Source organism: Nerophis ophidion, linkage group LG17 (assembly GCF_033978795.1).
Source record: "Nerophis ophidion isolate RoL-2023_Sa linkage group LG17, RoL_Noph_v1.0, whole genome shotgun sequence".
In the NCBI taxonomy this organism is placed as follows: domain Eukaryota; kingdom Metazoa; phylum Chordata; class Actinopteri; order Syngnathiformes; family Syngnathidae; genus Nerophis; species Nerophis ophidion.
The window spans coordinates 6,661,246-6,677,253 of record NC_084627.1 but is presented as its reverse complement, the minus strand read 5'-3'; the positions used below and the strand labels follow the sequence as shown (position 1 = coordinate 6,677,253).

General features: G+C 48.1%; 1 protein-coding gene across 2 annotated transcripts; it reads right to left on the bottom strand.

Annotated features, from left to right (window-relative positions):
- Window positions 1–871: 871 nt before the first annotated feature.
- Window positions 872–16,008, bottom strand: grnb (granulin b). 2 transcript variants are annotated; one of them, XM_061875927.1, is made up of 13 exons: window positions 15,827–16,008; window positions 15,561–15,643; window positions 11,304–11,435; window positions 11,101–11,223; window positions 10,908–11,021; window positions 5,083–5,331; window positions 4,872–4,992; window positions 3,377–3,486; window positions 3,193–3,315; window positions 2,935–3,057; window positions 1,757–1,978; window positions 1,477–1,665; window positions 872–1,416 (listed from the first exon to the last, which is right to left on the bottom strand). In XM_061875927.1, exons 2-13 carry the CDS (start codon window positions 15,588–15,590, stop codon window positions 1,303–1,305), a joined length of 1,650 nt encoding a protein of 549 aa, XP_061731911.1. In that variant the 5' UTR covers window positions 15,591–15,643; window positions 15,827–16,008; the 3' UTR covers window positions 872–1,302. The 2 variants fall into 2 exon arrangements, with proteins under 2 accessions (XP_061731911.1, XP_061731912.1); XM_061875928.1 differs by lacking the exon at window positions 15,827–16,008 and having other exon boundaries at window positions 11,304–11,455.

The following is a 16,008-nucleotide window of genomic DNA, read 5'->3' as shown; positions in this document are numbered from 1 at the left end:
TAAATTGACACTTAAGTGGACTGACACTAAAGTAAATTGACACTTAAGTGGACTGACACTAAAGTAAATTGACACTTAAGTGGACTGACACTAAAGTGAATTGACACTTAAGTGGACTGACACTAAAGTAAATTGACACTTAAGTGGACTGACACTAAAGTAAATTGACACTTAAGTGGACTGACACTAAAGTAAATTGACACTTAAGTGGACTGACACTAAAGTGAATTGACACTTAAGTGGACTGACACTAAAGTAAATTGACACTTAAGTGGACTGACACTAAAGTAAATTGACACTTAAGTGGACTGACACTAAAGTAAATTGACACTTAAGTGGACTGACACTAAAGTAAATTGACACTTAAGTGGACTGACACTTAAATGAATTGACACTTAAGTGGACTGACACTAAAGTAAATTGACACTTAAGTGGACTGACACTAAAGTGAATTGACACTTAAGTGGACTGACACTAAAGTAAATTGACACTTAAGTGGACTGACACTAAAGTAAATTGACACTTAAGTGGACTGACACTAAAGTGAATTGACACTTAAGTGGACTGACACTAAAGTAAATTGACACTTAAGTGGACTGACACTTAAATGAATTGACACTTAAGTGGACTGACACTAAAGTAAATTGACACTTAAGTGGACTGACACTAAAGTAAATTGACACTTAAGTGGACTGACACTTAAATGAATTGACACTTAAGTGGACTGACACTTAAGTGGATTGACACTTAAGTGGACTGACACTTAAGTGGACTGACACTTAAGTGGACTGACACTTAAGTGGACTGACACTCAGCTGTTCTCACTTAAGTCATGTCCCCTAGTGGCCAACAGCTGCTACAGCACAGAGAGTAGAAGGTGAAACTTTTATTGAATTGGGATGAAAGTGATCACTTGTATTGATCAAAGTGATCACTTGTATTGATCAAAGTGATCACTTGTATTGATCAAAGTGATCACTTGTATTGATCAAAGTGATCACTTGTATTGATCAAAGTGATCACTTGTATTGATCAAAGTGATCACTTGTATTGATCAAAGTGATCACTTGTATTGATCAAAGTGATCACTTGTATTGATCAAAGTGATCACTTGTATTGATCAAAGTGATCACTTGTATTGATCTAAAAGCAGACGAGCATGAACAACCCAAGTATTGTTTACTAAAGAAAAAGATGAAATGTTCACACTTCCTGTATTGCCTCATTTTCCTCCAATGACATCACATGTCAGGGAGACAGCCCATGAGGGGGCGGAGTCACGGTCAAACAGGAAGCAGTAGGTTAGAGCTCTGCGCCCGTGTCCCAGGTGGGCGGAGCCGGGCTGCAGCCGCCAGTCTTCAAGTCGCAGAAGAAGCCGGCGGGACAACATCGCCTCAGGTCGGCACAGCAGGTGGCCTGCGGACACAGAGACGCTCTTAGGCCACGCCCCCAAGTCATTGGACAAGAAGGACCTACCCCGGGGGAGGGGCAGCAGGCCCACTGGGAGGCGGAGCTCCTGCAGCAGGTCTCTTGCTCGGGGCAGCCGAAGGCGGCGGTGGCGTCACACGGCAGGACGGCGGGCGCGGTCTTCTCGCACGTGCCCGTCTCCATGTTGCAGGTGTACCCCTGCGGGCAGCAGTGCTCCCGGTCCGCACAGCACACGGCCTGCCGAGCACACGTGGGCGGGACTTAGCCTTTTTTGCGGTGGCAGGCAAAGAGGAAGGGGCGGCAGGCAAAGAGGAAGGGGCGGGGGCACCTTGACCAGCGGGCAGCAGCCCCACTCTCCGTCGGGCAGCTTGCAGCACGTACTTCCTGCCGCGCAGCTGCTCTTGTTGTCACACTTCACGTCCGCCGCCGTGCTCGCCGCCACCTTGGCCAGCCAGGGCACCGCACGCCGGCCTCTGGAGCAGGACGCGCGGTGCGGCTCGCACACGTGTCCGGCGGGACAGCAGTGCTCGCCGTCCTCGCAACACACGGCCTGCGGGCGCCAAACACTCACTGAGACCTCAAACACCAACGCCGCCACGCTAATTAGGAAACTATTTACTGGATGAACCACTCGTTAGGATTCTATTTAGTGGATACTTCATTCATTATGATTCAATACAATGTATGAATGATTGATTGAGTCAATTTAGCGTATGAACGATTTCTTATGATTCGATTCAGCATATAAACGATTCATTAAAATTCAATTTAGTGAATGAATGATTGATTGAGATTCTTTTAAATATATGAACGATTCATTAAAACTTAATTTGTGTATGAACGATTCATTGAGATTTCGTAATATTTAAACGATTCATTAGGATTGTAATTAGTGTATACTCCGTTATGATTTGATTCGGTGTATGAAAGATTCATTCTGAGTATATTTAGTGTATGATGATTCATTAAGATTTTATTCAGTGTATGAACGATTCATTAAGAGTCAATTTACCATATGAACAATTCAGTAAAATTTAATTTAGTGAATGAATGATAGATTCTGAGTCAATTTGGCCTATGAAAGGGTCAGTAAGATTCGATTCAGTGTATGAATTATTCATTAAAATTCAATTTAGTGTATGAACGATTCATTGAGATTCTTTGTAATATTTGAATGATTCATTAGGATTCTATTTAGTGTATACTCAATTCATTAAGATTTGATTCAGTGTATGAATGATTCATTAAGAGTCAATTTAGCATATAAACGGTTCATTAGGATTCTATTTAGTGTATGAACGATTCATTATAATTAGGTTTAGTGTATCATAGAGATGCTTTTTAATATATGAACAATTAGGATTTCATTTAGTGTATAAACAATTCATTATGATTTACATGAACGATTAATTAGGATTCGATTCAGCCTGTGAACGATTCATTAGGATATGCTCAGTCATGTGACATGTGAGGGAGGCGGCGGCGTGCTCAGTTATGTGACATCACCTGTGGCAGTGGGCAACACCCCCAGGTGCGCGTCCTCTTCATGAAGCAGCAGCTGGTGTCTTTGGGGCAGCTGGTCCTTTCGTCACAGGTCTTCCTGAGCCCGGGGAGGCGGAGCTGTGCGGGCTGAGGACAGGTGGAGGACAGGTGCAGGACAGGTGCAGGACAGGTGCAGGACAGGTGGAGGACAGGTGGAGGACAGGTGGAGGACAGGTGGTGAGAGTGGGCGTGAGGGCTAAGGAAGAGGATTTAGTAGCTCACCTCCACCTGAGTGAGCCAGGGCAGGGGCGGGGCCACACCAGAGGGGTCGTCACACGTCTGTGCCTGCAGGTTGCACACCTTGGCGTGAGGACAGCAGTGCTTCTGGTCAGCGCAGCACACGGCCTGGTGGCAGGTCACATGGTTACATCCCTGACCGCCATGACGGTCACCTGACCAACTTTACCTGCTTCAGGGGGCAGCAGGCCCAGCCCCCGCTCACGCTCCTGCAGCAGGTGGACACTCCGGGACACCAGGTGGACTCGTCACACTCACTCTTCTCTGCCAACGCCACTACTACAAGTAGTAAAGGAAGGTAACACAAGTAGTGGGTAATATAACATGTAGTAGCAGGTAAGGTAACACAAGTAGTAGGTAAGGTAACACAAGTAGCTGGTAAGGTAACACGTAGTAGCAGGTAAGGTAACACAAGTAGTGGGTAATATAACATGTAGTAGCAGGTAAGGTAACACAAGTAGTAGGTAAGGTAACACAAGTAGCTGGTAAGGTAACACGTAGTAGCAGGTAAGGTAACACAAGTAGTGGGTAATATAACATGTAGTAGCAGGTAAGGTAACACAAGTAGTAGGTAAGGAAACACGAGTATTAGTACGTAAGGTAACAAGTAGTAGTTAAGGTGACAAGTAGCAAGTAAGGTAACACAAGTAGTAGTAGGTAAGGTGACACAAGTAGTGGGTAAGGTAACAGTAGTAGGTAACACTAGTAGTAGTAGTAGTAGTGGGCAAGGTAATATAGCACAAGTAGCAGGTAAGGTAACACAAGTAGTAGTAGTAGTAGTGGGTAAGGTAACAAGTAGTAGTAATAGTAGTAGTGGGTAAGGTAACGTAACACAAGTAGTAGTAGTAGTAGTGGGTAAGGTAACGTAGCACAAGTAGTAGGTAAGGTAACAAGTAGTAGTAGTAGTAGTAGTAGTGGGTAAGGTAACGTAGCACAAGTAGCAGGTAAGGTAACACAAGTAGCAGGTAAGGTAACACAAGTAGTAGTAGTAGTAGTAGTGGGTAAGGTAACGTAGCACAAGTAGCAGGTAAGGTAACACAAGTAGCAGGTAAGGTAACACAAGTAGTAGTAGTAGTAGTAGTGGGTAAGGTAACGTAACACAAGTAGTAGTAGTAGTAGTGGGTAAGGTAACGTAGCACAAGTAGCAGGTAAGGTAACAAGTAATAGTAATAGTAGTAGTGGGTAAGGTAACGTAACACAAGTAGTAGTAGTAGTAGTGGGTAAGGTAACGTAGCACAAGTAGTAGGTAAGGTAACAAGTAGTAGTAGTAGTAGTAGTAGTGGGTAAGGTAACGTAGCACAAGTAGCAGGTAAGGTAACACAAGTAGCAGGTAAGGTAACACAAGTAACAGGTAAGGTAACACAAGTAGTAGTATTAGTAGTAGTAGTAGTGGGTAAGGTAACGTAGCACAAGTAGCAGGTAAGGTAACACAAGTAGCAGGTAAGGTAACACAAGTAACAGGTAAGGTAACACAAGTAGTAGTATTAGTAGTAGTAGTAGTGGGTAAGGTAACGTAGCACAAGTAGCAGGTAAGGTAACACAAGTAGTAGTAGTAGTAGTGGGTAAGGTAACATAGCACAAGTAGCAGGTAAGGTAACACAAGTAGCAGGTAAGTTAACAAGTAGCACAAGTAGTAGTTAAGGTAACACAGGTGTTAGCATTACCGGCTGATGCAGGACGCCTTTTAAGGAGTGCTACTTGAGCATCAGCTGATTGGCACATGCCACGCTGCAGGTCACATGTGCTGTTGCCAGGGCAACAGTGGACATGGTGGCAGCACCCGGCCTGCGAGGAGAACACCATGATGTCATGCAATAATAACAACATGAGCCGAGTGCTGCAATGACATCATCAATAATGCGTGAGGACACACACCTGCGTGTGAGGACAGCAGCCATAGTCTCCGCCCACCAGCAGGCAACAGGTGAAGGTGTCGGGACAGCCGCTTCCTCCGCCAGGACATGTCGGTGGCACCACGCTGACAAGGTGCTCGTCCTTGGTCTTGGCGGGCAGTTTGGCCAGCAGGGGGCGCCAGCTGCCGGAAGGTGAGACACACCTGGACTTGGAAATGTCACAGGTGCTTCCCTCAGGACAACAATGACGCTTGTCCTCACAGCACACCGCCTGCAACATGGAGCCTGCTGTCACACCTCCAGTGGGCGTGTCCACATCTACCTGCGTGCATGTGCCACTCATGTACCTGCGTGCGTGTGCCACACATCTACCTGCGTGCATGTGCCACACATCTACCTGCGTGCGTGTGACACACATGTACCTGCGTGCATGTGCCACACATCTACCTGCGTGCATGTGCCACACATCTACCTGCGTGCATGTGCCACACATGTACCTGCGTGCATGTGCCACACATCTACCTGCGTGCGTGTGACACACATCTACCTGCGTGCATGTGCCACACATCTACCTGCGTGCGTGTGCCACACATCTACCTGCGTGCGTGTGACACACATCTACCTGCGTGCGTGTGACACACATCTACCTGCGTGCGTGTGACACACATCTACCTGCGTGCGTGTGCCACACATCTACCTGCGTGCGTGTGACACACATCTACCTGCGTGCGTGTGCCACACATCTACCTGCGTGCGTGTGCCACACATCTACCTGCGTGCATGTGCCACACATCTACCTGCGTGCGTGTGCCACACATCTACCTGCGTGCGTGTGCCACACATCTACCTGCGTGCATGGGCCACACATCTACCTGCGTGCGTGTGCCACACATCTACCTGCGTGCGTGTGCCACACATCTACCTGCGTGCGTGTGCCACACATCTACCTGCGTGCGTGTGCCACTCATGTACCTGCGTGCGTGTGCCACACATCTACCTGCGTGCATGTGCCACACATCTACCTGCGTGCATGGGCCACACATCTACCTGCGTGCGTGTGCCACACATCTACCTGCGTGCATGGGCCACACATCTACCTGCGTGCGTGTGCCACACATCTACCTGCGTGCGTGTGCCACACATCTACCTGCGTGCGTGTGCCACACATCTACCTGCGTGCATGTGCCACACATCTACCTGCGTGCATGTGCCACACATGTACCTGCGTGCATGTGCCACACATCTACCTGCGTGCGTGTGACACACATCTACCTGCGTGCATGTGCCACACATCTACCTGCGTGCGTGTGCCACACATCTACCTGCGTGCGTGTGACACACATCTACCTGCGTGCGTGTGACACACATCTACCTGCGTGCGTGTGACACACATCTACCTGCGTGCGTGTGCCACACATCTACCTGCGTGCGTGTGACACACATCTACCTGCGTGCGTGTGCCACACATCTACCTGCGTGCGTGTGCCACACATCTACCTGCGTGCATGTGCCACACATCTACCTGCGTGCGTGTGCCACACATCTACCTGCGTGCGTGTGCCACACATCTACCTGCGTGCATGGGCCACACATCTACCTGCGTGCGTGTGCCACACATCTACCTGCGTGCGTGTGCCACACATCTACCTGCGTGCGTGTGCCACACATCTACCTGCGTGCGTGTGCCACTCATGTACCTGCGTGCGTGTGCCACACATCTACCTGCGTGCATGTGCCACACATCTACCTGCGTGCATGGGCCACACATCTACCTGCGTGCGTGTGCCACACATCTACCTGCGTGCATGGGCCACACATCTACCTGCGTGCGTGTGCCACACATCTACCTGCGTGCGTGTGCCACACATCTACCTGCGTGCATGGGCCACACATCTACCTGCGTGCGTGTGCCACTCATGTACCTGCGTGCATGGGCCACACATCTACCTGCGTGCATGTGACACACATCTACCTGCGTGCGTGTGACACACATCTACCTGCGTGCGTGTGCCACACATCTACCTGCGTGCATGGGCCACACATCTACCTGCGTGCATGTGACACACATCTACCTGCGTGCATGTGACACACATCTACCTGCGTGCGTGTGCCACACATCTACCTGCGTGCATGTGCCACACATCTACCTGCGTGCATGTGCCACACATGTACCTGCGTGCGTGTGCCACACATCTACCTGCGTGCATGGGCCACACATCTACCTGCGTGCGTGTGCCACACATCTACCTGCGTGCATGGGCCACACATCTACCTGCGTGCGTGTGCCACTCATGTACCTGCGTGCATGGGCCACACATCTACCTGCGTGCATGTGACACACATCTACCTGCGTGCATGTGACACACATCTACCTGCGTGCGTGTGCCACACATCTACCTGCGTGCATGGGCCACACATCTACCTGCGTGCATGTGACACACATCTACCTGCGTGCATGTGACACACATCTACCTGCGTGCGTGTGCCACACATCTACCTGCGTGCGTGTGACACACATCTACCTGCGTGCGTGTGCCACACATCTACCTGCGTGCGTGTGCCACACATCTACCTGCGTGCATGTGCCACACATCTACCTGCGTGCGTGTGCCACACATCTACCTGCGTGCGTGTGCCACACATCTACCTGCGTGCATGGGCCACACATCTACCTGCGTGCGTGTGCCACACATCTACCTGCGTGCGTGTGCCACACATCTACCTGCGTGCGTGTGCCACACATCTACCTGCGTGCGTGTGCCACTCATGTACCTGCGTGCGTGTGCCACACATCTACCTGCGTGCATGTGCCACACATCTACCTGCGTGCATGGGCCACACATCTACCTGCGTGCGTGTGCCACACATCTACCTGCGTGCATGGGCCACACATCTACCTGCGTGCGTGTGCCACACATCTACCTGCGTGCGTGTGCCACACATCTACCTGCGTGCATGGGCCACACATCTACCTGCGTGCGTGTGCCACTCATGTACCTGCGTGCATGGGCCACACATCTACCTGCGTGCATGTGACACACATCTACCTGCGTGCGTGTGACACACATCTACCTGCGTGCGTGTGCCACACATCTACCTGCGTGCATGGGCCACACATCTACCTGCGTGCATGTGACACACATCTACCTGCGTGCATGTGACACACATCTACCTGCGTGCGTGTGCCACACATCTACCTGCGTGCATGTGCCACACATCTACCTGCGTGCATGTGCCACACATGTACCTGCGTGCGTGTGCCACACATCTACCTGCGTGCATGGGCCACACATCTACCTGCGTGCGTGTGCCACACATCTACCTGCGTGCATGGGCCACACATCTACCTGCGTGCGTGTGCCACTCATGTACCTGCGTGCATGGGCCACACATCTACCTGCGTGCATGTGACACACATCTACCTGCGTGCATGTGACACACATCTACCTGCGTGCGTGTGCCACACATCTACCTGCGTGCATGGGCCACACATCTACCTGCGTGCATGTGACACACATCTACCTGCGTGCATGTGACACACATCTACCTGCGTGCGTGTGCCACACATCTACCTGCGTGCATGTGCCACACATCTACCTGCGTGCGTGTGCCACACATCTACCTGCGTGCATGTGCCACACATCTACCTGCGTGCGTGTGCCACACATCTACCTGCGTGCGTGTGCCACACATGTACCTGCGTGCATGTGCCACACATCTACCTGCGTGCATGTGCCACTCATGTACCTGCGTGCATGTGCCACACATGTACCTGCGTGCATGTGCCACACATCTACCTGCGTGCATGTGCCACACATCTACCTGCGTGCATGTGCCACACATCTACCTGCGTGCATGTGCCACTCATGTACCTGCGTGCATGTGCCACTCATGTACCTGCGTGCATGTGCCACACATGTACCTGCGTGCATGTGCCACACATCTACCTGCGTGCATGTGCCACTCATGTACCTGCGTGCATGTGCCACACATGTACCTGCGTGCATGTGCCACACATCTACCTGCGTGCATGTGCCACTCATGTACCTGCGTGCATGTGCCACACATGTACCTGCGTGCATGTGCCACACATCTACCTGCGTGCATGTGCCACTCATGTACCTGCGTGCATGTGCCACACATGTACCTGCGTGCATGTGCCACACACGTACCTGCGTGCATGTGCCACACATCTACCTGCGTGCATGTGCCACTCATGTACCTGCGTGCATGTGCCACACATGTACCTGCGTGCATGTGCCACACATCTACCTGCGTGCATGTGCCACACATCTACCTGCGTGCATGTGCCACACATCTACCTGCGTGCATGTGCCACTCATGTACCTGCGTGCATGTGCCACACATCTACCTGCGTGCATGTGCCACACATGTACATGCGTGCATGTGCCACTCATGTACCTGCGTGCATGTGCCACACATGTACCTGCGTGCATGTGCCACACATCTACCTGCGTGCATGTGCCACACATGTACCTGCGTGCATGTGCCACACATGTACCTGCGTGCATGTGCCACACATGTACCTGCGTGCATGTGCCACACATGTACCTGCGTGCATGTGCCACACATGTACCTGCGTGCATGTGCCACTCATGTACCTGCGTGCATGTGCCACACATGTACCTGCGTGCATGTGCCACACATGTACCTGCGTGCATGTGCCACACATGTACCTGCGTGCATGTGCCACACATGTACCTGCGTGCATGTGCCACACATGTACCTGCGTGCATGTGCCGCACATGTACCTGCGTGCATGTGCGGCACATGTACTTGCGTGCATGTGCGGCACATGTACCTGCGTGCATGTGCGGCACATGTACCTGCGTGCATGTGCCACACATCTACCTGCGTGCATGTGCCACACATGTACGTCCGACCTACATGTCACCTATCTACATGTCATGTTCCTGTATGAGAGTAGTGTACAGTGTGTGTGTGTGTGTGTGTGTGTGTGTGTGTGAGAATGTCAAGGTGTTGTCTGAGTGACATCAGTCAGTAAGTGAGTGGGCAAGCAAAGAGAGGGAGAGGTAGCACATGCACTGGGTCTGCTTGTGTCCTGCAAAACTATTAAAGCTCCAACATTGTCACAAATCAGCAACCTCCAATTGTGAGGTGAAAGTGGAGCTTGGCAGAGCCATTGGCGGGTAAAGTGAAGTGTGCTAACCTGATGAAAACATCGACCCTAAAAGGGAATGTCTGCCCTGAGTTCCTCTTCTTCGGTCTGCACCGGAGCAGAACAGCAGGACAGGTGTGACAACTACATTGTTGCATGTCACTATTTAAACTCTGTGTTCAGATCTGAATGTTCATTTTCTAAATGTTTACTTAAGTTTGAAGCAAAGGTGCTAATACTAATTGTCATATTTGTGAGGCTTTTTAAAGCAACTCTTCAAGCTTCTGTGTCACTTTTACAGTTACTTTTGAAGTCTAAATACTGCATATTGTACTTCACACACTCTTTGTTAACCAGTAGAATTGTACTTTTACAGTTACTTTTGAAGACTAAATACTGCATATTGTACTTCACACACTCTTTGTTAACCAGTAGAATTGTACTTTTACAGTTACTTTTGAAGACTAAATACTGCATATTGTACTTCACACACTCTATTAACCAGTAGAATTGTACTTTGTGCCATACTTCCTCTCCAAGATGTTGCTCTGTAGTCAGCGCCACACAGCAGCATTCAGGTGAAAGAATGGTACCGCTACTTTTTAGTACCTATTTCAATCAATAAGTATGGCGGTACTTCATCAGTACCGGTATACCGTACAACCCTACTGGTTAGCGGGGATGCTAGGCTAACTTGGCGACGTCACCTTGGCTAACGGGCAGCAGCCCCAGGAGCTGTCAGGAAGTTGGCAACACGTGGTGGCGTCCGGACACTCCGACTGTTGGTCAGGACACATGATGGCCGCCGCTCGCTGACTCAGCTGAATGACACACACACACACACACTTGATACTGCATTCCTGACGTGTGTGTGTGTGTGTGTGTGTGAGCTGCTCCAACCTGCTGGACAGGAAGTGGGCTGGCCCAAGGAAGGGAGGCGGTCTTGTTGACACATCTGTCATGGAGGACGTCACACACGCTGCCCTCAAAGCAGCAGTGGAGGCCGTCTGAGCAGCACACGGCCTGACACACACACACACACACACACACGCACGCACAATAGAAAACACACACTTGGTCTCCGTGATGTGCGGGCGACTCACGCGTGGCAGTGGGCAACATCCGTATCCTCCCATGGCGTTCTTACAGCAGGTGCTCTGGTCCTCGCACACGCCGCCATCGGGACAGACGAGGGCGCCGCCCAGGGTCAGCAGGGTCAAGCCTAGGATGCACGTCTGCACACAACAACACACATCTAGGACAGTATTACTGTAACACAACTATTTGAAAACGCCTATTCCAATCTGTGTGTGTGTGTAATCAGATCTGTGTGTGCATGGTTTAATTTGTGTGTCTGTAACTCAATCTGTGTGTGTCCAATCAGATCTGTGTGTGCATGTTTTAATGTGTGTTTGTATTTTAATCTGTGTTTGTCCAATCAGATCTGTGTGTGCTTGTTTTAATGTGTGCCTGTATCTCAATCTGCGTGCTTGTAATCAGATCTGGGTTTTGTGTCTTTATCTCAATCTGTGTGTGTGTAATCAGATCTGTGTGTGTGTGTTTTAATGTGTATGTCTGTATCTCAATCTACATGTGCGTGTGTAATCACAACTGTGTGTGTGTGTGTGTATTTTAATGTCTTACAAGTCTGTTTACACAGACACACACATCTTGCACAGCAGAAGTGTTGCAAAAGTCCCGTGTAAAAAACAGCCAATCAGGCTTCCTGCTTCACACTCATCTGAATGCACACACATTCTTTACAGAAATGGAAATACAGACACACAAATAAAACCCGCGGGTGGAGACACAGACACACACATTGGTACACAAGGTGAATCGGATTACAGACGCACAGTTGTACTCCAATAATGCCACACGTGCGCGCACACAGTAGTGTGTGTGTGTGTGTGTGTGTGTGTGTGTGTGTGTGTGTGTTACTTTGAGACCTGTGAAAAATGCCTCCCTCTTTAGGACCACCCCATCTGGATATATAAACATTTGTATTTACAATATTAATGATATAAACATACTATGCAAATATAAGAAAGGTAAGCTTTTAGTTACTTACTTTTTTTTTAAATATTTTTTTTGTTTGTATTTGGCGTTTAATCTTCATTAGTTACTTCAAGGTATTACAGTAGGTCTTTATATACATTTTTTTTCTTTTTTAATACATTTTGGCCAAAGGGGGTGCATTTCAATTTCCTACACACACTTGTTATTTCATATGTTGACCAGAGGGGAAGCACTTTTGTAAAATCCCTCCTTTTTGGGAGCAGCCTCATGTTGACAGGTGTCACTAGCCGGGGTGTAAAGGAGATCTCTAGTTTGTGTTATGTGTAACGTGCTTAAGGTGGCTGACAAAGGAGTCAGGGACCACAGAGGGCCCCTGTGCCGCACTTTGGGCAACCCAGCTGTAGAAGCTTACTGTTAATGGCCACTACGGTCTTAGTAGCGTAGTGTATGTCTTCATCCCTGCGATGAGGTGGCGACTTGTCCAGGGTGTACAGCGCCTTTCGCCCGATTGTAGCTGAGATAGGCACCAGCACCCCCCGCAACCCAAAAGGAAATAACTGGTAGAAAATGGATGGATGGATGGATGTCTTCATCCTATGGTCACCAATGCATACTTGCCAACCTTGAGAACTCCGAATTTGGGAAATGGGGAGGGTAGGGTTGAGGTAAGGGGTGGGGGGGGGCGGGGTTGGTGATAGCGGTGGTGTATAGTGAGTTAGTGCTGGAAAGGGTTCTGGGTATTTGTTCTGTTGTGTCACGGTGCGGATGTTCTCCTGAAATGCGTTTGTCATTCTTGTTTGGTGTGGGTTCACAGTGTGGCGCATATTTGTAACAGTGTTAAAGTTGTTTATACGGCCACCTTCAGTGTCAACTGTATGGCTGTAGACCAAGTATGCCTTGCATTCACTTGTGTGTGTGTGTGTAAACGCTGCATACATTGTGACTGTGCCGACACGCTGCTTGAATGCGGGAAAGCGGACGTGAGGGCAGGTTGTAAAGGACCCCAATAGGTAGTGCCTTTAAGGCACGGCCCAAATGTTGTTGTCTGGGTGGAAACCAGGAGAAATTCGGGACAACGTTTGACCCAGGAAATTTTCACGAGGGGCACTGAAATTTGAGAGTTTACTGAAAAAATGGGGAGGGTTGGCAAGTATGCAGATACTGTATGGCTTGTCCTACCTCAGCACAGGAAGTGGTCCAATCAGCTGTTCACCTGGCGGCTTTTTAGGGGATGAATAGGGGAGTCCTTCTTGTTTGATCATATCCATTTTCTACCGCTTATTCCCTTTTGGGGTCGCTGGCGCCTATCTCAGCTACAATCGGCCGGAAGGCGGGGTACACCCTGGACAAGTCGCCACCTCATCACAGGGCCAACACAGATAGACAGACAACATTCACACACTAGGGACCATTTAGTGTTGCCAATCAACCTATCCCCGGGTGCATGTCTTTGGAGGTGGGAGGGGCCTATCCCCAGGTGCATGTCTTTGGAGGTGGGAGGGGCCTATCCCCAGGTGCATGTCTTTGGAGGTGGGAGGGGCCTATCCCCAGGTGCATGTCTTTGGAGGTGGGAGAGGCCTATCTCCAGGTGCATGTCTTTGGAAGTGGGAGGGGCCTATCCCCAGGTGCATGTCTTTGGAGGTGGGAGGGGCCTATCCCCAGGTGCATGTCTTTGGAGGTGGGAGGGGCCTATCCCCAGGTGCATGTCTTTGGAGGTGGGAGGAAGCCGGAGTGAAACCCACACATTCACGGGGAGAACATGCAAACTCCACACGGAAAGATCCCGAGCCTGGGATTGAACCCAGGACTGTAGGACCTTGGTATTGTGAGGCAGACGCACTAACCCCTCTGCCACCGCGAAGCCTGTTTGATCATATATTGCTGCCAATGTTTACTTTTGCATGCACATTAAATCAACAAAAAAAAATCCTGACTTTGGAGCAATGTTCACAAACTCTAGAACAGGGGTCACCAACGCCAGATGAGTCGCCCGCTGGCCTGTTCTAAAAATAGCTCAAATAGCAGCACTTACCAGTGAGCTGCCTTTTGTTTTTTGTTTATTGTATTTATTTACTAGCAAGCTGGTCTCGCTTTGCTCCACATTTTTAATTCTAAGAGAGACAAAACTCAAATAGAATTTAAAAATCCAAGAAAATATTTTAAAGACTTGGTCGTCACTTGTTTGAATAAATTCATTTTTTTTTTTTTTTTTTACTTTGCTTCGTATAACTTTCACAAAGACAATTTTAGAGTAAAAATACAACCTTAAAAATGATTTTAGGATTTTTAAACACATATACCTTTTTACCTTTTAAATGCCTTCCTCTTCTTTCCTGACAATTTAAATCAATGTTCAAGTAAATGTATTTTTTTATTGTAAAGAATAATAAATACATTTTATTTTAATTCTTCATTTTAGCTTCTGTTTTATCAACTAAGAATGATTGTGAAATATTTCTTCAAACTTATGATTAAAATTCAAAATAATTATTTGTCTTTGTTAGAAATAAAGCTTGGTCCAATTTGTTTTATATTCTAACAAAGTGCAGATTGGATTTTAACCTATTTAAAACATGTCATCAAAATTCTAAAGTTAATCTTAATCAGGAAAAATGACTAATGATGTTCCATTAATTCTTTTTTAAATTTTTTCAAAAAGATTCGAATTAGCTAGTTTTTCCTCTTCTTTTTTTCAGTTGAATTTTGAATTTTAAAGAGTCAAACTATATTTATAAAAATATTTATGTTTTTATATATATTTACTGGGAGAAATCATTAAGCCGATCAGTGTTTCCACAAAGATAAATATCATTAATTATTAATAATAACAGGGTTAAAGGTAAATTGAGTAAATTGGCTATTTCTGGCCATTTATTGAAGTGTGTATCAAACTGGTAGCCCTTGGCATGAATCAGTACCCAAGAAGTAGCTCTTGCTTTCAAAAAGGTTGCTGACCCCTGCTGTAGTATTTGGCTCTCTATTAGATTCAATGTTAGGGGGGGGGTTGTCCACATATGTGGTCCTCTCCAAGGTTTCTCATAGTCATCACTGTCACCGAAGTCCCACAAGGTGTGAGTTTTCCTTGCCCTTATGTGGGCTCTACCGGGGATGTTGTTGTGCTTTGTACAGCCCTTTGAGACACTAGTGACTTAAGGTTATATAAATAATCATTGATTGATTGTTATTGGGAGCCTGATTTATGTCATCTCTTGTTCACACCTCCTCATATGGAAGATACTTTTCCTTCTTCATGTCTCAAGAAGGCTAGAAACACCACGCACACGCGGAAAGCAATCCAAGTTTGACAATACTTTGAAAGAAGACACTTTTGTAAAGCTTACTTTGATGTCAAAAGCTGCGATGACGACCATGGTGACGAAGGCGGCAGGTGACGTCACTGGCCTGCATGTGCACTCCTTCAAACCTTCACACAAAAAGCCTTTCGACTGTCAATGACGTCTTCCGTGCCTCACAAGGTTTGCTGTCACTAAAGCACTTATTTATCATGAAAGTTGACACTTTTATTCCGCCTCGACGTCGGCGAGCGTTAAGCTAGCAGCGGAGGTTAGCCTAGCATGCTAGTTGGCAAACAAACACATGAAATTACCGTCTTTTTTGTCACAATGGAGTCCACGAGAGTCCCATCAGACGTTAAGTTGAAGAGTGAAGAATTAAAAAAAGGCAGAGAAAGTCTTAATGTTTCTCTCGATGGTCTCAAAAGTGTCCACTCAATTTAGTCACGTGACTTAGAACCACGTGACCGCTGCGCGTCTCAAATTAGTCACGTGA